Source organism: Buteo buteo, chromosome 23, assembly GCF_964188355.1.
Source record: "Buteo buteo chromosome 23, bButBut1.hap1.1, whole genome shotgun sequence".
NCBI lineage: Eukaryota > Metazoa > Chordata > Aves > Accipitriformes > Accipitridae > Buteo > Buteo buteo.
This window is the reverse complement of record NC_134193.1, coordinates 11254759-11279020: the sequence shown is the minus strand read 5'-3', so window position 1 is coordinate 11279020 and position 24262 is coordinate 11254759. Positions and strand designations below refer to the sequence as shown.

The 24262-nt window shown below is 46.5% G+C and overlaps 1 protein-coding gene across 3 annotated transcripts in view; it reads left to right on the top strand.

The window, feature by feature from the left end:
* The window catches only part of RABL6 (RAB, member RAS oncogene family like 6), a 60447-nt gene extending 37446 nt beyond the window's left edge, over positions 1–23001 (top strand). For all 3 annotated transcript variants that reach the window (XM_075054593.1, XM_075054592.1, XM_075054594.1), the window contains 7 exons: positions 2252–2610; positions 4843–5008; positions 15160–15372; positions 16044–16392; positions 18229–18400; positions 20180–20229; positions 20846–23001. In XM_075054593.1, coding sequence (XP_074910694.1) covers positions 2252–2610; positions 4843–5008; positions 15160–15372; positions 16044–16392; positions 18229–18400; positions 20180–20229; positions 20846–21052 — 1516 coding nt within the window. In that variant the 3' untranslated portion in view covers positions 21053–23001. The remainder of the gene's footprint in view (positions 1–2251; positions 2611–4842; positions 5009–15159; positions 15373–16043; positions 16393–18228; positions 18401–20179; positions 20230–20845) is intronic.
* Positions 23002–24262: the final 1261 nt, after the last annotated feature.

Genomic DNA, 24262 nt, shown 5'->3' with positions numbered 1-24262 from the left:
TTATCTTTCCCTCACCACAGATGCCTTGTGTAGTCTGCCTTGTGGGATGCTGAATGGCATGTATCGTGACCCCCTCCTCAAGAAAGAAGTGATGTGCCATTGCTCGGCCCTGCAGCACATTGACAGAGATGCATTGAACATACACTGTTATATTCTTGCAGGGTGTGTGATGCATTGTGCACGTCCCAAACAAACCTGATGCATTCTCCACAGAGCTCAGTGCAAGAGTTAAGCTCCTTTATGTTTTCTCATTGGTGCATGACAAATCATGCATCATTTTCAACGGAATGTGTTGTCACATAGCTCACCCCAGATACTAGTCGCCTGGGAGAGAGGATGCTGGAATGGATGCTCTGTCGCATGCTCTGATCTTAGCTCTGCCAGGAGCTTGTTTTGTTACAGCCAGTCTGCTGGGTGGAGTGAGCACATAAGCCTTGCCCCAGATCCTGGTAGAAGCATCAGTGAGGCTACTACAGCGTGGCGCTAATTTAGGTGCCTTGACAGTGGTTGCGCGTGATAGGTAGTAGACGGCCGTGTGACAGCCAGGCTCTCGTTTCCTGCTCCTCCCAGGCATTGTTGCAATTGCAGCCTTTAGTCCAGTCTTCTGGAATGAGTGAGACGAGTCTTTCCTAGCCATTCTCATGTGAACTTGGAGCAAGAACACTTGTTAGATGACTATTTCTTTTGCACAGTTGAATTTCTTCCCATTTCTGTTATGCAGGATCATCCAGTTCCTTCTGTATCTTATCCCTGTCCTTGTCTCTGTTGATGCTGCCTCCCAGCTTGCAACCTCATGAGCATTTCCCTGGTCTCTGTGCCGCTTCACTGAGATGCTGAAATATATCTCAAGGCTAATCCTTGAGGAACTCTACCAAGGATTTTTCTGCTAGCTAATACGGATTTTTAGTGCTACCCTTTATCTCCGCTTTAGCCAGTTCCTTAGTTAAGAAGGACTCCTGGTTTTCCAATTCAAGTAACAGCTTCCTGGGGATGTTGTTCTCTAGGGCTCCAGACACTGCTGGTCATAGAGTATATTAGTTTGTTCCTTAAAAGTGTATCAGGTTGCTCCTTAAAATGGGAAATGATATTTCAAGGGGGTTTAGAGTCTTGTAGCCCCTGCTGTTTGCTTTCTGCTTAGCAGTCATTCCAGTTAGGGTGTCTGTCAGACTCAAGTCCCTGAAGGACAAGGTCATGCTCTGTATGGGAGAGAAGTCTCTGTTTTGACATACTCATTGCCTGGAGCACAATGGAGTCTGTCTGTCTTGCAGAAGCAGTTGAACCCAGAGCCTCTGTGCATGAGTTCATTAGGCTTAATGAAATAAGAGTCAAGTCTGTGACGTCCTAGATTTTATACACGATATTTCACTTTCAGTGTCCTCTTTATATCTCTCAGATGTGCAGCATGTAGCAGATTTTATTTTGAGACCATTTCATAGTAAGAGCCTGGCTTTCTGTTAGTGTTTCTTTGCATGCAGCTTGCACAAAGACTGCTAACCAAATGGGCTCCAGAAGGAGGCTGCAGCAGGATCCGGCTTGGTTTCCTTTTTGAAAAGGATAGAGCATTTCACCCTCTCTAGCCCTACAGGCTTTATTGCTCTTCTAGTCAGGAATCCAGCCAGGACCACAACTTGCTTCAGAGCTTCTGCTGCTTGGCTCCACTGCCTCCCACACAGGGGGGGTTGCTGTGCAGGGGGAGAGACTGCCTGTATATCTGCACATTGCGAGAAAGATAATTGCAGTCAGTCCTCTGTGAGCCCTCTGGATAGCTCTTTTCTTCCGACATTCAAGGATTCTCCTCTCAAATCCATTCTTGGCTGAAAGAAGAGGTTTTTATAGCGTTTGAGTTCTCTTGAACACTCTGATCTCTTCTGCTGAATCTAAAAATGTGTCATTCCTGTAGCACTTACTCCCTTAGAGACATATGTCCAAGAACTGACTTAAGGTTGTGTTTTAAGCCCTGGCATGTTGTTACAGTCTGTCTATCCAGGGAGTTCCCAGTAGCAGTGCAAATGTAGGTTTCATCCTGCAGTGCAAAGCAGGTTGGGATTCTCCACACCTCAACGCAAATCAGGTGAGTTTAGCTCACATGGGTGAACCAGATTGATTGTGGCCCAGGGAGTCGAAGCATCACCGAAAGCAGACCGGTACCCTCCCAGCTCAGCATATAGCCAAAGCAGCCCAGCATCATGCTCGGTGCTCTGGTGAGCATGTTTTCTCTATTCCTTTTATTTACAATTTATCTTCCTTGCAGCTTCCTTGAAATGATGGAAGCCCGAAGTCGAGGACACACATCGCCACTAACAACTAATGGGCAAAGCCCTTCCTCTGGCTCCCAGTCACCCATAGTACCTCCGAGCTCCACATCAACGGGCAGCTCCAGCCCTGGCACCCCACAGCCGCCCCAGCCGCTTTCCACAAGCTCCACCATCTCTCCTGAACCCCCCCCATCTTTTTCACCAGTGCCTGCACCCGAGGCCCAGCAGCCACATGCGCCTCCGCCAGCTACAGCCTCCCCAGCACCTCCAGCTGCAGTCCCACCACCAAAGCGCAGCATTATTTCACGTCTGTTTGGGACATCTCCTGCATCAGACCCCTCTCCTCCCCAGCCAGGTAGGTGCTGGCGTGCAGTGTCTAGGCAGGGTGTCGCCCATGGGCGTTTCTGTTTTCCTTTCGTTTTTACCCTGCAAGAGGCTGAGCAGACAGGTGTCTGAAGGGCACAGGCCCTGTGTGTGTGCAGCATGTGTCCAAAGAGAGCTGCGCTGTCAGTCTCTTTTTCTCCTGATCAGTGTTTTGGTTTGTCTCTGTGGTGGGCTTGGATGGGGGCTGTGTCCAGCCAGCCAGCTGGGTGGTGGGCTTCAGGAGGAAGGTAGTGAACATGCAGGAGACACTAATAAAATAACTGTCAGCTTCTCACCAGGAGCACAAATGCTTCTTGAATAGCAAGAAAAATTGTTAGAGAAGCTATTTGAAGCTCTGTCTTCACAAAAGTGTGGCAGCTCAAAGGGGCTCCTGTGTGTTAACAGAGAGCAGCAGAGTGCTGGTTTTAAAGGTTATTCAGCCAGAAATGATCACGTAAGTCCAGGCTCTGCAGCAGATTCCCCTCCGGGGAAATATGCTCCTTCAGAGATGGTCTGAGGAGGAAGGCAGCTCGCCTTGACTTCTTCCTTAGCACTAGTACACAATGGAGCAGAGTAGCACAGTGTTCATTCCAAACCCCTGCTGGACAAAGTTGTAGGGCAGAGGCATCAAGGGTTTTGTTGCATGTAATTTTACTGATCTGGACCTTAATTTGCCTGTCACATTCATTTTCTTCGTGAAGCTGACTGGAGCTGCAGAGCTGGCACTGCCTAAAAATCATTAGCGTGACATGGTTTGAATCACCCTTTGGAAATACCTTCCCTCTCAAACTGTCAATCCCTAGAGCTCACAGTACTCTTGAGACACCCACACAAAGAAAGGAGGAGGTGCTGGGAACATGGTTTGCAGTTTCAGATGTTGAAATCTTTTAGTTTTAGATCTGCACACAATGTTCTGCATCCTAAATCTGTTACCAGGTATGACACAGTACACCCATTTCAGTTTGTTTGACTCTTCCTACCCAGAAACAAACAAACAAACAAAGAGGAGCAAATGTTAGAAATCCCTTGTCAATAAAAAAAATTGTGTCATATTCATATGTAGAAAAAAAACCAAGTAGTCTACTACCAGTGTTACGATCTTTGGGGTTTGAGGTTTTTTTTTCTTCTTTTTTTTTTTTTTAAATCAATCACTTGGCTTGAGAACTGTTTTAGGCTTGTGGCCTGCAGTCCTGATATCTCAACAGTGTTTTTTAGGAGGGTTGCAAAAGGCAGCTAGGAAAAGCTGATCTGTCAGTGTTATTAGGTTTATGTAGCATGCCAAGGGTCTGTGCCCCTACTGGAACATATGTAGGGACTAGCTAATTGGAAAGCAGTTAAAAAATATGGGAGCTGCTATTTAAACTTTCCCTTGAAGTCTTGTAGTAGTAGTTCTTTTGGCTTGTTTTTTCTTACACCAGTGCTACTCTATGATATTAGTAATAGTGTTCTTCGTACACAAAAGTGATCTGAAAGTTGTACTAGTAGAGCAAAATCTAGAAAAAAAAATACAAATCTTGTTCACCCAAAAGAAAAGAGACTAGCTGTGAAGTGCTGTCTGGGCAGAATAAAAAGGTTGAATATTGCAAATTCTGAAAAGGTTAATCACTTTAGGCTTCTTGGTTATGCTCATTTCATGAGTTTTCATCCTGATACCTTGAAGATGGGTAAAGGTGTCTCTGCAAATAAGCTATATTAAAGCAAGTCTCTATTTGCAGCAGCTCTTGAGCTTTTGGTTACACAGGGCATCTAAAAGCACAGTGTGAACAATTCTGCCTCTGACAGTTACAGCTGAAAAAGCAAGAGGAGGTGAGTGGGTGAACTGAACAGTCTGGAAAAGGTAGAAGAATAATGAAGGGACATCACACAGGAGCAGTGCACACAGCATATGTATAAAATCTGGCTGTGGTATAGTAGCATTCACTGTAGAGCAGAGTCAGCTGCCATGCTAGAGAGTTTTTCAGACTGTTGAAGAGCCTGGGTCAGCCTGATGCATCTTAAACCACAGCGGCTGTGTGTGGTCTGTGAATGCTTTCGTGCGAGATTCTGGATTGGTTTGAGTATCCTGTTCATATGCTTCCTCTTCCCTTGCTGTGTAGCTGAGGTCCTACTTCATGGCTGCTGTCTGTGTGCTGAAGAGGCCCTGGGCAGGACAGATCTGTAAAAAGCAAATTTCTGTCTTGCTTGTGGTGAACACTGTGTTTTACAACTCCTGTTGCTCATGCAGATGCTGCTGTTGCCACTCCTCCTCCCCACCCTGAAGCTCCTGCAAAAGTACAGAGCGTGGAAGACTTTGTTCCTGATGACAGCCTGGACCACAGCTTTCTAGAAGACCCAGCCCCGCAGAAGGACAAAGGGAAACCACAGACTAAACACCGTGTTGATAGTGAAAGGTAAGGAAAGGAGGATGGAGGGAGGGTGAGACAGGTACATACCTGGATGTGCAGTCTGAATGATGAGTTGGGCCTGGCTAACCTGTTGCAACTGTTCAGAAAGCGATTGGAGAGCAGTTAGCTGCCCCATAGCCTTTCTGGCTGTGGTATAGTCAGTTGTTCATTGTCTCCCATTTAATGATACATACTGCTCCCTGGGAACAAGGAACAGCAGTAAAAGCTAGTGTCATGGTTTAACCCCAGCCAGCAACTAAGCACCACGCAGCTGCTCACTCACTCCCCCCCCATCCAGTGGGATGGGGGAGAAAATCAGGAAAAGAAGTAAAACTCCTGGGTTGAGATAAGAACGGTTTAATAGAACAGAAAAGAAGAAACTAATAATGATGATAACACTAATAAAATGACAACAGTAGTAATAAAAGGATTGAAATGTACAAATGATGCGCAGGGCAATTGCTCACCACCCGCCGACCGACACCCAGCCAGTCCCCGAGCGGCGAAATCCCTGCCCCCCCCTTCCCAGTTCCTAACTAGATGGGACATCACATGGTATGGAATACTCTGTTGGCCAGTTTGGGTCAGGTGCCCTGGCTGGGCATGAGAAGCTGAAAAATCCTTGACTATAGTCTAAACACTACTGAGCAACAACTGAAAACATCAGTGTTATCAACATTCTTCACATACTGAACTCAAAACATAGCACTGTACCAGCTACTAGGAAGACAGTTAACTCTATCCCAGCTGAAACCAGGACAGCTAGTTACCGCCTTCCTGGTTTTGCTGTCTTGCTTTCATGCTCAGTGATAAACCACTGGGTTGCTTTGGGTGAGGAAGGGATTTCCCTTCTGGCCAAATGTGCTGAAACATTGGAGATATTTTCCTTGTGGAACACAATGCACTTTGCAGGGTTATTGTGTTTTGCCTAATGAATACTTTCCTGCTGCAGAGGCCCAAAGCATGGCCAGACTCCTTCATGGCCTGGTACTGCCATTCCTGAGGCATTATAAGGGGTTTGTGTTTGTTGGAGTACACTTGGGGGCACTCCATGGCTTGATGGCATTCTGGAAGGAAGGATGGAGAGGGTTGTGCTGTTGGGAGTGTCACTGCATGTTTGCCTGCAGATTCCAGAAAAGTCTTAGGGGCTGCCTTTCTTTTTCTCTCTAAATTGGAGGGATACAGATTTGATGAATGGACTGTTGGGTGGATAAGGAATTGGCTGGACGGTCATATCCAGAGAGTGGTGGTCAATGGCTTAATGTCCAGATGGAAATCAGTGACGAGTGGTGTCCCTCAGGGGTCCATATTGGGACCAGTACTGTTTAATATCTTTATCAGTGACATAGACAGTGGGATCGAGTGCACCCTCAGCAAATTTGCAGATGACACCAAGCTGAGTCATGCAGTTGACATGGCTGAGGGACAGGATGCCATCCAGGGCAGGGACCTGGACAAGCTCAAGAAGTGGGCCCATGTGAACCTCATGAGGTTCAACAAGGCCACGGGCAGGGTCCTGCACCTGGGTCAGGGCAGCCCCTGGTATCAATAAGAGGCTGGGGGATGAAGGGATTGAGAGCAGCCCTGTGGAGAGAGACTTGGGGGTACTGGTGGATGAAAAACTGGACATGAGCAAGCAATGTGTATTTGCAGTCCAGAACTGTATCCTGGGCTGCTCCAAAAGAAGCGTGGCCAGCAGGTCTAGGGAGGTGATTCTGCCCCTCTGCTCTGGTGAGACACCACCTGGAGTACTGCGTCCAGATCTGGGGTCCCCTGTGCAAGAAAGACATGGACCTGTTGGAGCGAGTCCAGAGGAGGGCCATGAAAATGGTCAGAGGGATGGAACGCCTCTGCTATGAGGAAAGGCTGAGAGAGTAGGGGTTGTTCAGCCTGGAGAAGAGAAGGCTCTGTGGAGACCTTATTGCAGCCTTTCAATACTTAAAGGGGGCTTACAAGAAAGATGGGGACAGACTTTTTAGTAGGGCTTGTAGCAATAGGACAAGGGGTAATGGTTTTAAACTAAAAGAGGGTAGATTTAGACTAGATACAAGAAAGACATTTTTTACAATGAGGGTGGTAAAACCCTGGCACAGGTTGCCAAGAGAGGTGGTAGATGGCCCATCCCTGGAAACACTCAAGGTCAAGTTGAATGGGGCTTTGAGCAACATGATCTAATTGAAGATGTCCCTCCTCATTGCAGGGAGGTTAGACTAGATGACCTTTAAAGGTCCTTTCCAACCCAAACTATTCTATGATTCTATAATTCTGTCCTCCAAATGGCAGATTGCTGGGCTTATGCTGTAGACTGGATTTTCTTTTCTTTTTTTCTTTTCTTTTCTTTTTTCTTTTCTTTTCTTTTTTCTTTTCTTTTCTTTTTTCTTTTCTTTTTTTCTTTTCTTTTTTTCTTTTGTTTTCCTGGCTTTGATGTTTTTAACCAAAAAAAGGGAAAAGGGATTGTGTATACTGAGCTGCTCAGACAAGAGGATGTGCAGCAAGCTGTCTGAAAGCAGACTGTCACTTAAGAGGTGACCTAAGCGTACTCACAGGCTTTGCATCCCTCTGCTTAGAATAGTCCTTGCCTGCTGCCTCTTGTCATCAACACTGGATTAACCAGGAGAGTAATTAAATGCTGATACAGCTCATCTGTGGATGTGGTGGATTCTGTGTCTTTTGACATCTTTGTCATGATTCGGTGTTCTTTAGTTCAACCACAACGACTTTAAATCAACGCTGTGTGTGAGGCTCAATGCCTGTCTAATGCAGGTCAGCCTGAATCATCATCCCTTGTGATGATAGAACATGTGGATGTTTTATTTAAAAAAAAAAAAAAAGGAGGAAAGAAAGAAAGGCAAAAAAGTTGTGGTTGCTAGAAGCATGCTGGCCTACAAAGAGTCTTGCTTGCAGCTGTGGCTGAGCTGGGATATTTTTCTTGTGTTTAACAAGGAAATGTCAGGACAGCCAAGCCTGACCTGCCTGGGGTTTACCAAAGGACTGGGTCCTGGAGTGCCCTTAGAGCTCTTTAGCTGCAGGTCTTGCTATGGGTAGGAGGTTGGATGTTTAACAAAGGCTTTTCTTGTCCAGTATGTCAGTCACTGGAAGCAAATAGGTGTTAAACTATACAAAAAGCCAAACATCTCAAACAGTGGTGCAGGAGCCCTGGTCCTTGGTTGTAGAGTTGTCATGTTCTTGGCTGCTATGATGCCTTTCTGCACTCTGTCCCCAGTTTTGGTAGCCCTCCAGTGCATATGAGCTGGTGGCGGCAGAAAGAGAGACACCTTTGGGCTTTCCCAGAGCACAGAGGATGCTTGTTCACAGCTTCATCTTTTGATGACAGTGGTAACCATCTGCAGTTAGAACAGCTCTGTTTCACTAGGAAAAGACCTTGCAGCACATCCCTGCAAATTCAGATGCTCATTATTTCTCTGCAGCTTGGCATCCATGTCTTGCTCTGGTTTCTTATGTAGTTCACACAGTTTTCTCAGTGGTCTGACAATTTTACCTTCTGTTTCTTGCCAAAAAGAGCCTACCACAATAAGCCAGATGTGCTGAAATTCAGAGATGTAGATGTGGTTCTGACTGTCACCTGCAATAATTGATTTCCTTCAGGATGCCAATTACAACCCTGTGGTGCCCAGGAGCAACATAAAAGTTCTGTAGGCACCGTCCCTAATAATCAGCTTCTACTGCAGTGAGTAGGTTGTTGTAGTAGCAAAATCTACTGCTGCAGAAATTTATCTCTGACCTAAAGAACACAAAAGTTCTCCTGTGAAACCACTCAAACCTAATGGAGATTTTTTTGGTTTTAAAAAATGAAATACTGGAAGCTGTTTTCCCCTTGCATCTGAGTGAGGAACAAAGCCTGAGAACATACTAGAGAGATGCGTTCAGGTCTCCTGAACATTTTTAAGCAGATATCTGAGTGCTAAGCTTATGCAGCTTGCCAGCATTTCTTCTCGGTGTGCTGTAACCAAGTGTAAGCTCCAAAACTGAAGAGCCATTGAAGATGTGGCAGAAGAATGGGCTGTGTGTTGAGAATTTGTGAAGTTACTTCTCTTACCCAAATAAGAGGAATTGCCTGGCTGTCCATAAGCAAGAGTCTTGTAGTTAGGTCATGTGAGAACACCTTAGTGCACAGTGTGTTACATATGTGAAGCAGAGATAGTTAACGTTCACAGAATCACAGAATGGCTGATGTTGGAAGGCACCTCTGGAGGTCATCAAGTCCAACCACCCTGCTCAACCAGGGCCACCCAGAGCTGGTTGCCCAGGACCATGCCCAGATGGCTTTTGAGTATCTCCATGGATGGAGACTCCACAACCTCTCTGGCAACCTGTGCCAGTGCTTGGTCACCCTCACAGTGGAAAGAGTGTTTCCTAATGTTCATAGGGAACCTCCTGTGTTTCAGTTTCTGCCCCTTGCCTCTTGTCCTGTCATTGGGCAGCACTGAAAAGAGCCTGGCCCCGTCTTCTTTGCACTCTCCTTCGGGTATTTAAATACATTGATAAGGTCCCCCCAAGCCTTCTCTTCTCTAGGCTGAGCAGTCCCAGCTCTCATGTGAGAGAACCTTTCCTCATGTGAGATAAGCTCCAGTCACTTAAGCACCTTTGTTGCCCTTCAATGGACTCTGTCTGGTATACCCATGTCCCTCTTGTACTGAGGAACACCCAGAACTGGTCACAGCACTCCAGGTGTGGCCTCACCAGTGCTGAGCAGAGGGGAAGGATCACCTCCTTCGACCTGCTGGCTATACTTTGCCTAATGCAGCCCAGGATACCATTAGCCTTCTTTGAGGCAGGGGCACCTTGCTGACTTATGTTCAACTTGGCATCCACCAGGACCCCCAGGCCCTTTTCTGCCAAGCTGCTTTCCAGCTGGGTGGCCCCCAGCATGTATTGATGCATGGGGTTGTTCCTCTCCAGGTACAGGACTTTGCACTTCCCCTTGTTGAACTTCAGGAGGTTCCTGTCAGCCCATTTCTCCAGCCTGACAAGGTCCCTCTGGGTGGCAGCATGGCCCTCTGTGCATCAGTCACTCCTCCCAGTTTGGTGTCACCTGCAAACTTGCTGAGGGTTAACCCTGCACCATCATCCAGATCATTAATGAAGATGATAAACAGGACTAGGTCCCGTATTGATCCCTGGGGTACACCACTAGTTACTGGCCTCCAACTAGAGTTCGTGCCACTGTTCACCACCCTCTGGGCCCGCCCATTCAGCCAGTTTTCAATTCATCTCACTGTCTGCTCATCCAGCCTGTATATCAACAGTTTCCCTAGGAGGATCTTATAGGAGACAGTGTCAAAGACCTTACTGAAGTCTAGGTATCCACTGCGCTTCTCACCTACCAGGACAGTTATTGCATCATAGACTTTTATCAAGTTGATCAAGCATGACTTGCCCTTGGTAAATCCATGCAGACTACTCCTGATGATTTTCTGTTCATTCATGTGCCTGGAAATAGTTTGCAGGATTAGCTGCTCCATCACCTTCTCAGGGATCAAGGTGAGGCTGACTGGGCTGTAGTTACCTGGGTCGTCCTTCTTGCCCTTCTTGAAGATAGGAGCGGCATTTGCTTTCCTTTTCAGGAAAGCCTTCAGGCACTTCTCCCAATCGCCACAATTGATCAAAGATTATCAAGAGTGGCCTCACAATGACATCTGCCAGCTCCCTCAGCACTCGTGGGTGCACCCCATCAGGGCCCATGGACTTAAGTATGTCCAGTTTTGCTTTGTCCAGGATCCCTGACCTGATCCTCTTCCACCAAGGGTGTATCTTCCTTGCTCTACATAATCCCCCTCATGTCTGAGACCTGGGATTCCTGAAGACCTGTCTTGCTAGTAAAGACTGAGGCAAAGAAGGCCTTTTCCACGGCCTGTGTAACCAGGTCCCCCTTCTTATTGAGCAATGTGCCCACATTTTCCCTAGTCTTCCTTTTGTCACCTATGTACTTATAGAAGCCCTTCTTGTTGTCCTTGACATCCCTGGCCAGATTCAATTCCCTTTAGGCTTTAGCTTTCCTATTTTATCCCTGGATGCTTGGACAGTGTCTCTGTATTCCTCCCAGGTTACCCGTTCTTGCATCCACCCCCTGTATGCTTCCTTTTTGTGTTTGAGTTCATCCAGGAGCTCCTTGTTCATCCGTGCAGGCCTCCTAGCATTTTTGCCTGACTCCTTATACATTGAGATGGACTGCTGTTGAGCTTGGAGGAGGTGATCCTTGAATGTTAACCAGCTTCCTTGAGCCCTTCTTCCCTCTAGGGACTTATCTCATAGGAGTCTTCTAGGGAAATCTTTGAAGAGGCCAAAATCTGCTCACCTGAAGTCCAGCTTGCTTTTTACCCTCCTCCCTGCCCTCAGGATCCTGAACTCCATCAAGGCTGCCTTTGACTTTCACCTTCCCAACAAGCCCCTCATTTTTTATGGGTATGAGGTCCAGGAGAGCACCTGTCCTCATTGGCTCCTCTATCACTCAGAGGAGGAAGTTATCAATGCACTCCAGGAACCTCCTGGATTGCTTACACCTTGCTGTCTTGTCTATCCAGCAGATATGGGGGTGGCTGAAGTCCACGAGCAACAGGGCCTGCGAACATGAGGCTGTTCCTATCCTTTTATAGAGGGCCTGATCCACTTGTTTTTCCTGGTGAGGCAGCCTGTAACAGACACCCACTATAGTGTCACCTTTACCTGTCCTCTCTTGAATCCTAACCCATAAGCTCTCAGTTGGCTCCTCATCCATCCCCAGGCAGAGCTTCATGCACTCCAGCTGCTCTTACTTAGAGGACAACTCCTTGGGGAAGAGGGCAAGGTCTTGTTCTCGTTGTTGGAGCAGGATGTTATGCTGTATAACTGAACTGCTTCCTGAACTCAGGGGTGTGTTTGCTTCCATTTGTAAGAACTTGTTTGCTTTTCTGAGCTTCAGAAAGAGGCTGTAAATCTGGTATTTCTTGTCCGTTTTGATGACATAGGGAATTCTTGATTTTTTTGCAATGATGTCGTGTGAACTTCTCCCATTCCCTACTCCATAACATCTCTAAACAATGGAGCAAGAGTTGACATGGAGCAATAATGTTAGAAAAAACCACTTCTTTTTCTTAAGTGTGCTATCATTGAGGAATGCGCTTGTGCCTGTGGAACAAGGCTATTCTTGCCCAAAGATCAGACAGCTGCTGAGACTTTCAGCACTTACTGATGTCTCTCAGTGTTGCTATAGCTAAATCCCAGCACAGATCTACAGAGATTAATGGAGCCCTGGGTTTTGTTTAATGGCATGTTATGGTTCTCTAGCTTGCAATAAAAAGAACTCCCCAAATCAGTTTCTTTACCGGTTAATTAGGAAGGCAGTTCAATCTCCCAGTTTGCTGTTTCAGGACTTAATTTCCTGCTCTTTAGCCTGATGCCCTGAGCCAGTGTGTTATGTGACTGCACTGGAGGAGCTAGTCTGGCTCCAAATAGGCTCCCCTCTTCTCTCCTGCTGGGTCAGGCTGGTCTAGGTCCATGGGTGGGCTGTAGGTATCTCAAAGTGAGTTTATGCTGCACCTAACTATTCCTCTTCTGTCTTCTCAGCATCACTAGGCATTGATCTAAAACATTCATTAGATTTCCTTGTCCTTACATCTGAAGGGCTTTGAACTGGTTCTGTGCTTTTATGGCATCTGTTACTTATATAGTGGTACCCAGCTGCACTAGACCAAGTGACAGAAGCTGAGGACACTGGTTCACAGTAGAAGGCTCCCATCTCCTAGAATACAGCCATGCAGGCTCATCCTGGGGTGTGTGATTCCCTTAGCTTACCTGCTTTATTAGAGTTTGGGTTTTTCGTCTTTCTCTAGCCCCCAAAACTGATGTGGCAAGAGGATTCCGTGAGCTGCCCATGGGGCTGGCTCCACTGGCCACACGGCAGGGCTAGTGGAACACAGTTGATCCAGGTTTGAGACCTTGTGCTCAGGTTGCAGCAGGATTTGTTTCATCACCAGCAGCCATTCTGTGTATACAATGGAGGGCTCACTGAGCATACCCCGACATGCTCTTTGATCAGTAGCTCAGACGCAGACCTCGGCGAGCGTAGGCATTTTTGGTGGGTACCTGCGCCTGCAAACACTTTGGCTCAACAGTAAGGCAGGCTTGGCAGTGCATCAAGTGTTGGAGACTGTAGTGCGATGTGCTTGTTTTGCGTGCTCTGAATTCCTTCCAGCTGGAACCTCAGGACCACAAGCTGATACTAATTTTGCATTGTCAGACCTTGTTTATACTGCAGCAGTGATTTTCCTGACGTATATTCACTCCACTGCTTTGTTCTTACGCTGTCACTCGGCGATTTGTGTGGAAGTTATAGATGGAGGCAGTGTGTTCACTGCAAAGGGAGATGACCCACTTTGTGCAGGTGTGTGTACACATGTGGATGTTCTGTTCTTAATGCTTTAAAGGCTGCAAGTCTCGTATGGTGTGCAGTAGAAGGCAGCAATCTCTGAAGATTCCCCATGCTTAATAGAGCAGTGACGTGTTAAAGAAATGCAGTGTCACTAGTTCAGAATAATACCCTGCCATTTTTAGGATGCAACTCCATTTTCTTTTCAGCGCATTTCAAGACGAAACCCTGCCAGTGCTTCACAGACCTCAGAAATCGCTCACTTGTCATTTCTCCAGCCTTGGAGGCTGTTTTGGGCACCAGTTTTCTTCTCCTTTGTGTGGGACGGGCTGTGTGCCTCCTTTCTGGCTCGGTATGAGAGCAGCAGTGTTATTGATGAAGGGGCTCTTCAGCAGCCTGTCTCTGCTTAGCTGGGAGCTGCCTTGCGAGTCCTGAAAGCAGAGGGATCCACACCAAAAGCAGAAAGAGGGAGCGGATGTGGGCCCTGATCTTAGCACTCTAACCCAGACAAGCATTGGTTGTAATCACTCTCAATGTGCTGCACTGGTTGTCATAAGCATGGTGTCCCATATGTCATAAATGACTCCATTATCTGTTGGCAGATGTATTAATTCTTTAAAACTAACTTGTAAACCAGTAACTAGCCATAAGAAGAGCCTGAGTGAGTAGTACAATCATCCAGACTGTGTTAGGGCCTCGGCATTTTCCATCCCATCAGCCCACCATCCTCTACTGTCTCTGCCAGTGCTGGCCGTGTGCTGGTGACTGGGAACACCACCTTCTTCCAGATTAAGGATTTTAGGTTTCTGTGATTCCTTTTATGCCTCTAAAATCTAATCAGTTCCAAGCTATAATCTTTTTTTTTTTTGTCTCTGCATAAAAATGAAGGCTGTGTTTGTACAATCCATATCGAGTCATTAAAAGGACAGTGACTTGTGTATGGTAGGTTATCAAGAAGGATCTGGGTAACCATTGCAGATAAAGCAAATAGAATGAGGAGAGGTGATGCAAAAGCTCATCAGCCAAGGCTGGGAAAAATATCTATAATCCTGACAAGAGCAAATCCTTCAGAAAGTATTAAAATTGTTGAGTCCTGGGGACAATCAGACAAGAATCCTCAGCTGGTAATTTCAGCTGCGAAGCTCTCTATCAAGATGCCTCTGAACACATAACTGTGTTACATCCAGGGAGTCTGACAAACTCCTAGCTCTAGAAGTGTGTCCTTAGGTTAATTTAATTTGGGGAATGTTAAAGCATGGTTATGGTGTCTGGGTAGCTGCCTGCTTCAGGGAGCACCAGAGAAATAGAAATAATTGCAGGAGGCTAATAGCTGCAAGTGAATTCCCATAGTCATGGCAGTATGTGATGAGGTTTAATTACAAAATGTGGGGATTAAGGCAAGCAGTTCCCATGATTTAATTGACTGATCCTTGCATGTTGGACTGCAGATGTTCTGATAGAGCTGAAGCAACAGACTGCTCTGTAGCACTGAGGCTCACCTTTTGCAGCCACTTATTTTTGGCTTGAGTGGTAGCAGCCACTGTGTGATGCATCCTTCCGCGGCCTATTTTGTACGGGGTTTGTGCCACCACTGCAGCCTGCAGGGAGCAGGTCCAGCCTGAACAGCGTAGCAGCTGGGCAGTGTGCAGGAGGAAGGCTGGCAGTGCTGCTGCCCTGGGCTGAGGGATGTTGACCAGAAGAGCCAGGCAAGCGGCAGTCTGCTTTCAAGGGGAGTCATGTCTGTCCTAGCACATCCTGGTGGTGCTGTGTCTGATCATTGTCTATTTTGCAGTGATGGAGAGGTGCCTGGGGGGAACCCCATGGTGGCAGGTTTCCAAGATGACCTGGATCTGGATGACAAAATCCCCAGCAAACCTTTGTTGGCAGCAGAACGGGTGCCCAGCAAGAACGTCACCCTCTCCAGTGACGAGGAGGAAGAGGTGAAGGACTCTAAGGTTGTACTCATACCTGATGAAGACATCGACAGGGAGCAGGAAAAAAAAAGGTATGAAGCACAGCCTGAAGTGTGGGGTTGTGCTGGCAAGCTTGGGCCTCTTCTCAGTCCTACCACTGACTTCTCTGCACCCTCTGGGAAGTCTTGGTGTTCCTTCAGCCTGTTCCTTCAATTGTAAGCTGGGGCTGTATTTACTTCAGGTGTGACTGCTTTACACAGTGTTTTCTGCACTGCGCCTAGGCAGCATGCCTTTGAGCACTGTGCTCTTGTGGTCACTGGTATGTTTCTGCTTGGGAATGGCCCAGCCTTCTTCTCAAGTTTGAACAAGAGACGGTAACTGAGTGCCTGAATGTCTGTTTGTAGCAGTGTGAGGAGGACAGAGGAGTAGAGTCTTGTGGTGAAGGGAGTGGAAGTCATTCACCACACCCTGTGCTGGAGAACAATGAACTGGATCATGTTCTTCACATACCACATCCTGTGGGTGATAGTCAGCTGTGGCCTGCTGGTGCAGGCATCTGTGCATCAGCGTCCACACAGATACAAGGGTTATCTTCAGCCCCTGAGTGCTATGTGTTTGACCACCCTGCCCCCAGGATGAACTACCTTTCCTGTTGAGATGCACATTGCAGCGCTTGAGGCAGGCTCAGCTATTAATTGGTCATTGTGCTTTGCTTCACACAATGGGAGTGGACAGGCTCTGACAACTTTTTTCTTTTTCTCAGGTCTTCCAGAAATTCTCTGAAACCACAGAGTGAAGCAATTTTGACCAAAGCAACTGACCTGAAACCTCCTGACAGTTTACCTCCACGTTCTGGGTCTGAAAGAAACAGCAGCAGCAAGGTCCACACTAGCCTGCCTGCTGCTGCTGCCACCACCCCAGCAACAGTCCAGGCGCCAAAGACCACTTCCCAAAGCAAAGGACATGCTCTCAAGCAGAAAGTGGTCAAAGAGGAAAAGCCTGAGGAGTCTGACAGTGATCAAGAGGGACCAATAGCTACTCAGATGCTCTCATTTGTAATGGATGACCCAGACTTCGAAAGTGAGGATTCTGACAGCCAGAAGAAGAAAATGGTAAATAATATGCATGAATCGCTGTGCGCTGCTGCGAAGCTGAACTTGAAGTGTTGAGGCATCTCATTGAGCAGGGCTTTCATCTGCTGTCCCATCTCTCAGCAGCAGTCGCAGCAAGTCAGGTGCTAAGCAACCTGAAGAGATTGATATAAGCACAAACCCACTAATGCTCTGATTGTTGAAGCCACACACGGCAACAAGGTTTGTGCTTATGGGTTTTAATGTGCTGTTTATTCTCAGTAGGTCCCAAATGCAGTCAGTCCAGTAGTGTGGAAGGTATAAAATACAAAGCTAATGTTTTTTCACCCAAAGTTTAACATGTAGAAGCGTATGCATGCCAGGGAGAGTGAGGTCCCAACAGTCAATCCAGCGATCAGAAGGCCATAACAAAATTTGCTTGGCAAAACTTTTTACTGAAGTAGGAAAATCTGCCTGAGAAGGACTTTGCAGTATAGCTGGGTTAGCTATAATGTCTCTGTGACATTCAGCACATGGGCAGCTGCTCAGTGCTGCCTGCAGGTGTCTGCTCAAACACACAGTGCATCAGGAGTCCCCTCTGCCCCTGTCGTGTATTAAAGATGGAGAAAAGACAAGTATCTCCTCTAGGCTGGTAGGAACTTGCTGCTGTGGCTCTAGATATCCCTGATTTCAGTGATCTGTACTCACAGCCAGCAGAGCAATCTCTAGAAACTGCTAACCGTGATTTGGGATGGGCAATTGCTGTTCAGGGGTACTCCTGGTGTCTGGGTTAGCTGGTATTCAGGAGCGTTTTCTGTGTTTGCATCATTCCAGAATCCTGCAGAAAGGTTGGTTGTCCTAGTTTCTTTGACCTTGCCCGTGTGCCATGCTGTTTATTAAGTAATTTTCCATTCATTTAGCATTTTCAGTACCTGCTTTTCTTGGCACTTTAATGTGAAAGCAAAAGTATTTAGAGCAAGTTTACTTCTCTTAGCATGTGATGATGAGAGATGGGATTTGTGAGGGAGCTTGCCATTGCAACAGTGTCAGGGAGATGCCCCACAACTTGTCAGTGCTTTTCACCTACAAGGTTTACTGGTCAGGCAAAGCAGTAAAAACACCACCATTAGCAAGGAGGAGGGGGGCATTGCCTAGATCAACAGCAGAGCGAGGCCGTGTTTGGTCAGTAGGGAGGATATAAAGAAAGGATGGTTAACAAATTCTGAAGACGATCAGTTGGCAGGTATCAGAAGATCATTAAACTTCATTTCCATTCCCGTCATGCAGAGACAGAGGATTTTGGGGTGATATCCAGTCTCTGCAGCATCCTGGGTTTTAGCCCACATTGAAGGGGCAAATTTGCCCTGGGAGCACATTTTCTTTTGACTCGATGAACGGAATTACTCTGCAAACACAGACCACTTCCTTGGCCCTGCTGCATGTTGCTCTGGTACATGAGACCCCGCAGAGCTACACAGAAAAAAGGTTTTGTCTGTCAGGTCTGGAGGTGAGTTTTCAGCCTTTTAGATTTTCCCCAAAACAGAGGTGCCTCTCCAGGGCAGTTAGAGGCTGATGCTGTTAAGCTAAAACAGTTGAAGGTCTCGTTTAATCCCTTTACATCAGGGAATGTTAAGTATGAATGTTAAGTTACCAGAGCACACTTTCTAGTACCAGCACTACTGAGGCATTTTACTGAGGCAAGAAACAGATAGAGCTTATAAGATCAAGGACATTGATTTCCAGACAGTAACAGCTCAGTTCAGCTACCATTTCCTTCCCTCCTCCCCACCTGCTGACATCTGACATCTTTGTGTACAAAATGCTTAGAGATTTTGGTTGAAAGATTTGTTGGTGTTGTCTGCCTTTTCTTGTCTCTAGGATGAATTCCCAGTCCGGGAAGATCTCTCTGAAATATCTGATGACGATACCTCGTTGACAAAGCCACCCCAACCTGTGAAATCAATAGTCCACTCCTTTAAACTGAAAAATGACTCAGATCTCTTTGGTTTGGGTTTGGAAGAAACTGGTCCCAAGGAGAGCAGTGAGGAAGGTAAAGGTCACACTTTATTTTCACTCTTGCTGATTTTGTTTGTCAGGCATCTGTTTTTTCCAAAATGGTTCCAGGGTGTAAGCAAACCAATTTGCACTAAATAAAATACCCTGTAACTTCATGCAGTGCCCTGTGTGAGTCTTTAATGTGGTTTAACACAGCATAAATAACTTTCTTTAAGTTTTTCTCCATGGGGGTGGGGTCAACTTTGCTCGTCTGCGGCATCAGCCATGTATTATTTTTGTCCCAGCTGGAAGCAGGAGCACACCTTTCACACGCTGCTTCTGTTTAGGCTTCCTGCTTAGCCTTGCATCCCTGGGAAGTGGTGTTCAGCATTACAGTGTCCACCCCCTCAAGAATTTGGATCAACTTGAGCAAAATGCTCTGACATACCCTGCCAATTTGCTCTTCTATTTTGGGGAAAGGTGGGGTGGGGTTCTGATCACAACCTAAGCATTCCTCGGGCTTCCCCCCACCACACCCCGTTCCCTGAGGGAACAAATCTTACTTGTGCAAATAATTTCTGCTGTCTTGGCATTACTGCAAAGCAACTTCCTATAGATCTGCCCCTGATGTTACCACGAAAGATGGGAAGTTAAAGACTTAAAAGGGGGAAAAGCTGTAAGCAGCACCAGAGAGAGATGCCTTTGAATAGCTATTTCAAAAGTGTAAGCAAGGTGTCACAGGCTGCGATGGCTTCATCGGCTTGTCGCTTTGAATTGCTGAACAGCACAGCTTGAAATAGCTAGAAGTGCATCTGCAGAGGCCCAGGTCAATAATTTAGCTTCAGTTTAGCATCTTTAATAATTCAACATGGGTTCCTCCTATCTCCTCTTTCTGGGATAAATATAAAAACATATCTTGGTAGTCAGTCAGTTGGAGCTTGACGAGCAATTAGACTTCTCCATGGCTGACTTGTATTTACAGATCAGCTGAGGAAAAAACAGTGTGTAGGTAAGATTGACAATTGAATACCACATGTGAAACATGGTGCAGTTATAAAGCCTCCTGTGAAGCAGCCAAGTATATACTCTCCTGTTCAAGAAGTTTTGTGCAAAGGCAGTGGACATTCAGCAGTCAAATCAGCAGCCAAGTCATCAGCCACAATAACTTGGGACAAATGTTTTGACAGTGATGGACTCTGGGACTCATTTGATACCATGAAAAGTAGCCACCCCTGTAGAGCAGGGCTGCAGCGCTGATGCTTTGGCCTCGTGGTGATATAATTTCCACACACAGTTCAAACAACAGTGAGTACTAGCCTGTCAGGGTGCTCCTGTCTGTTGACACCATGTCCTGAATGGTCCTTCCATTACTAGCTCAATTCACAGAAGCACAAACCATGCCTGGTAGGATTTCCATCTGCCTTCAAGTATTTAGTAGTCAGAGGAAAATTGTTCCCAGGAGCTCTTCTTCAGTTGTGGAAATAATAATCTTGTCGCCAATTTGGCCTTTGGACCAGTTTGTAGAGCTGGTCTCTATATTTGTTTCTTAGTAGCTGTAATACAGTGAACACCCAGGTCAGTGTTCATGACACAGAATGATATAGATAATATAATGCTCATAATTAAACTAGATGTATATGGTTAAGTTAGGGTGTGACTGCTGGGGCCTGTGTTGGTTTCTAAAGGGGCTCAGTTTGTCCTGAGATGTTGGGATTGCCTTTACACCTGGCTCCAGGATGGAATATTTTCTTCTTGGAAACTGGGACAGGACAGAATTGCATCTCTTGCTGTTTAAATTGATTAAAAACAATGTTGGGGTTTTTTGTTTGAACAGATAAGCAACCTTCTAAGGAGAAAAAGAAGAAGAAAAAGAAGAACAAAGAGGTACTATTTAATTATTCAGAGCTGATCTGCCATATTATCTACCAGCCAAGGAGAGGGGTGGCCTTCTACAGTGTACTCTCTGTACCTGGTGGACTTCCTTCAATTCTCACATCCTACAGCCAGATCTGTGCCTCCCAGGCTCTGCAGACAACATTAAGCTTAAAAGCAAGCTTTTAGAACAGTTGAATTTTGAAAAGGCAGTGTTCGAGTTTATAAAATGTAAGATTAAATAGAGCAGTGCATCTCTGCTGGGTTGAATCTGTTGATAGCACCGTGACTTTTTCCAAGCAGAGGGGGGTCCCCGACAGACCTAATCACAGAGGCAGCAACGGAAGTCTGCAGGAGGCTTTGTCTTTGACATTTCTGCCTGTCCAGTACTGTGGTATTGTCAGGCACAAACTGCCTGATGGACCACTACTATGTATAAACCAGATGGTCTTTCCTCTCTTCTGTCCAATCTCACAGAATGGTCTTCTGGAATTAACTCCAAGCCAGCCTTGGTAGTAGATGCTTCACTCTCAGTAAGGTTCCTGTCAGAGCCAAGTTTCAGGGTGATATATGCTGGGTTACTGGCATGCTCAGAGGGTTTACTAATAAAAATTTTCTCATTTTGCAGGAAGAGGAGAAGTCTGTGAAAAAGAAGAGCAAACACAAGAAGAGCAAAGAGAAGGAGGAGAGCAAAGAGGAGAAAGAGAAAAAGAAAAAGAAAAAGAAGAGCAAGGAGAAAAACAGCGAGATAGATGAACTTGAGGCTTTTCTTGGAGGAGGAGGAGGAGCCAGCATGAGCAAGCCACGAGGAGGTGGGGACTATGAGGAGCTGTAGGCTGGCTGCATGTACATGCAGCGGACTCTTCTATTGTGGCTGTCTCCATCTTTTCTTACGAGTCACACCAGGACAGGTGCAGATGTGTAAAGCTTTGGCCGTTTGCCATATATTCTCTCAAAACAGAGTTGGCAAAAGAAAAGCTTTACATCTGTGTGTGCTGTTCTGGTGCATTTGTTACACAAAGTAAACCTAGCTGAGATGTACTTGAGTAAGGGAAGGTTCAGGGCACAGTTCCCAGGCCCACTTCCAGGCTGTTGTTTTTCTCCTTCCAGAGATGCCCTGTCGGGTAGCTGGCAGGGTGTGGGAGGCAAAGGGGACCTGTCTCCTGCTCTGCCTCTGCTATATTCCACTCCTGCACACCTGAAATTCCTGTCTTGTTAAGAGGAGTGCAACAAAACATGCCGCATGAATGCATCGTGCTCGCCTGTCTCAAGTCTTTAACTTTTTATCCTTCCTATTTTTTTAATGAGAAAGGTGGTATTGGCCATTGCTCCACCCAGCAGTTGATGAGCTTTAAATCAAGCAGATCATGCTAAGGTACAGCTCTCTAAAACAGCAGCCACAGGGCCAAAGTGAGAGAGAGTGTGTGTGATTTTGGAGTCCTTTGAATGGGACCTTTCTGCACAGCAGCTTAATTAGCACTCACTGGTGCTGCTGTTGGAATTCATGAAGCCCCATTGATTTCCGTGGCCCCAGTGTCTCAGACACTACACGTAAGCTGCTATGCAGTTTGGGAAAACAATGCAAAGTGCAAAGCTAACCTGAAAGAGAGAGAAAAATCAGTGCTTTTCTGCATTTCCTACCCTTGATTTTGCATATACTAGAATCCCCTCCCTTCGGTACCTCTCAGGGACATGACTCTCATGTGGAAATGAAGATATCCAGAGCTTCAGAACTGTCTACAGGGAAATGTTAGCATGGCAAGGCATTTGCTTCTCAGGCATTTTACAGTCATGCTGTAAAACACCGGCTGCCTCTCTACACTGAGAGGGACAACCACTGTAGCTCAGACAGCATCCTTCCTGGTCCAGCTTCTGTCGATACTGCAGCTGTGTTTACTGGGCCAAGCCTCCCAGCAGCCAACATGCTGCCTTTCCCTGCCCCAAGTGGAGAGCCTCCTCCTATCCCATGAGTTTGGGAAGCCTTTTAATTTTTGCTTTGAACTTAAACCCATGGCTTGGTACTTGCTCAGCAGCATTGGTTGCCATTGGATGCGCACTACAGGCCAGCCCTTCACACTTGCCTGTGTCTCAGTGAGCAGCCCCTGTGTTTGATGGAGCTTTTTAGTTCTCCATACACCCTTCTGGTTTGGTTCTGGTGTCACTTTCACAGCTCAGACAGTGAAGCTCCCTCCAGGTTCTGTGCATTACATTACCCTGTTGCTTGCAGGTTGATTTGAGGTTTGGTTTTGTTCTCCCTCTCCCCTTTTTGTTGTAAAATGTCAACCATGAAATCCAAACCGGAGTTTCCTTCTACATGCATATAAAGCAAGGAGTTCTTTTGATCCATTATCTACTCCAGAGTTGTCTTGACCAGGAGGCAGTTACCTGCTCCATTTTTCTTTTTCTTTCCCCCAGCCCCCAAAATGCACTTGTAACTGTTTCCCTATAAAGCAAACTGGGTTTTTTGCTGCATGAGCAGTATATTTTTCAGGTCTGTTTGCCATTAGCATTTGCCTACTTCTCTGAGCATTACCACATTTCACATGACACTGTAGGGAAATTGCATGGGACAGCTCAAACTTTGCATGTCTCGGGAGGAAAAAATGGATTGGGACATGACCGGTTTGTGGCCTCCCGTGTGAAAAGGCAGGCAGGTGTTTGAGCTTCAGCTGGCTGCATTCCTGAAAGCACTTCTGTTCTGTGAAGATTTTGGGTCATGTTCCATTTTGCATTGAAAAAACCTGGTACAATCCATTCTGACTATAAAGCTCTGTTGTACAACTGCCTCTGCACGTCTTCTTCTCCACCACAAGCATGTTTGCCTGGGCTCAGGAGCTGTGTGTCCTTCCAGGACTGTTTCACAGAAGGACATCCTGCTGCCCCTTCCTCATGCTGTTGCATTCTTACACTTCATGAAACAGGGCGCTAAATTAAAAATCATTTAAAAAAAAAAAAAAACACAAACCACAGTTGAACATAAAAACCATGAGTTCTTTCCCCAAAACTGAAATTTGTCCTGAGAGCGCTGTCGTTTCACGCGGCATAAGGGAAATAGCATTTTTGTTCAGCTCTGCTTACTTGTGAACGCAGCTTTTCGTTAGCAGAAGGCTGTACAGGCGCTGAGTCCCCTGGAAACATTGATGTTGGCATTGGTTTGTCTTTCACCTGGGCCAGATTTGACCACTGTAGGAGCCTTTACACTCCCTGCAGCTCATGTTCCTTGTCAGCACAAGGAGCTGAGACAAAAACAAGCAAAGATGAGTCATTGTGTTCCAAAATACTCCTTTAAAAGAGAAAAGCAGATGCAAGAGTTCTCTTTACTTACATTAGAGCCCCAGGAGGGTGTGTGGCATGTTTTGGCTTTGGCAGCAAGGCCAGAAAAATCCCACCCTGTGGGTGAAGTGGGAGCATGGAAGGGAATAGCAGCGAAGAATGCTGAACCAGTTAGGGCTACAGCATGAGGTGTAATCCAGTGCCAGCAAGTGTGAGTGAAAGGAGAAAGAAATAGACCTTGTCTGAGCTGGGGTCTCCCATACCCAGTCTTTCAAATAAGCTAAATATAAGAAGTATGTGTATGTGCCTGTCAATATGGGGAAGCTTCTGCAGGATCACATCGATATAAATAGTTCTGTGAGCATCTCTAGAGGTACCAGTGTATTTGCTTTTGGGTTTATGAGTCATCCAAAAAAAATCAAGAGCTTGAGGCTGAGGAGCTGCAATTTCTTGCAGTTAATGCTGGCCAGAGCTGCATGCAGTACAAGGTCTCAGTTGGTTTAGAGCAGCAGCAGGGAGAAGTGCAGATTTATCACTGCATTTGTAGCCTGCCTGCTGGGCCTGGTTCCCAAGCGCAGCAAGGGGAGCCCTGTCCTTGGGGGGCTGCTGCTGGAGGCACATGCCTGAAAGCCGTATTGCCTGTTCCCCTGCCTCCACACCGCTGGGTGGTTGAGATCCGCAGGGCCCTCGGCCACTATACGATTGCATCTTGGCTTCCACTGTGCCAGCTTGAAGCCAGAGCATTCATGATAAGTCATGAGAGGTAAGTCTG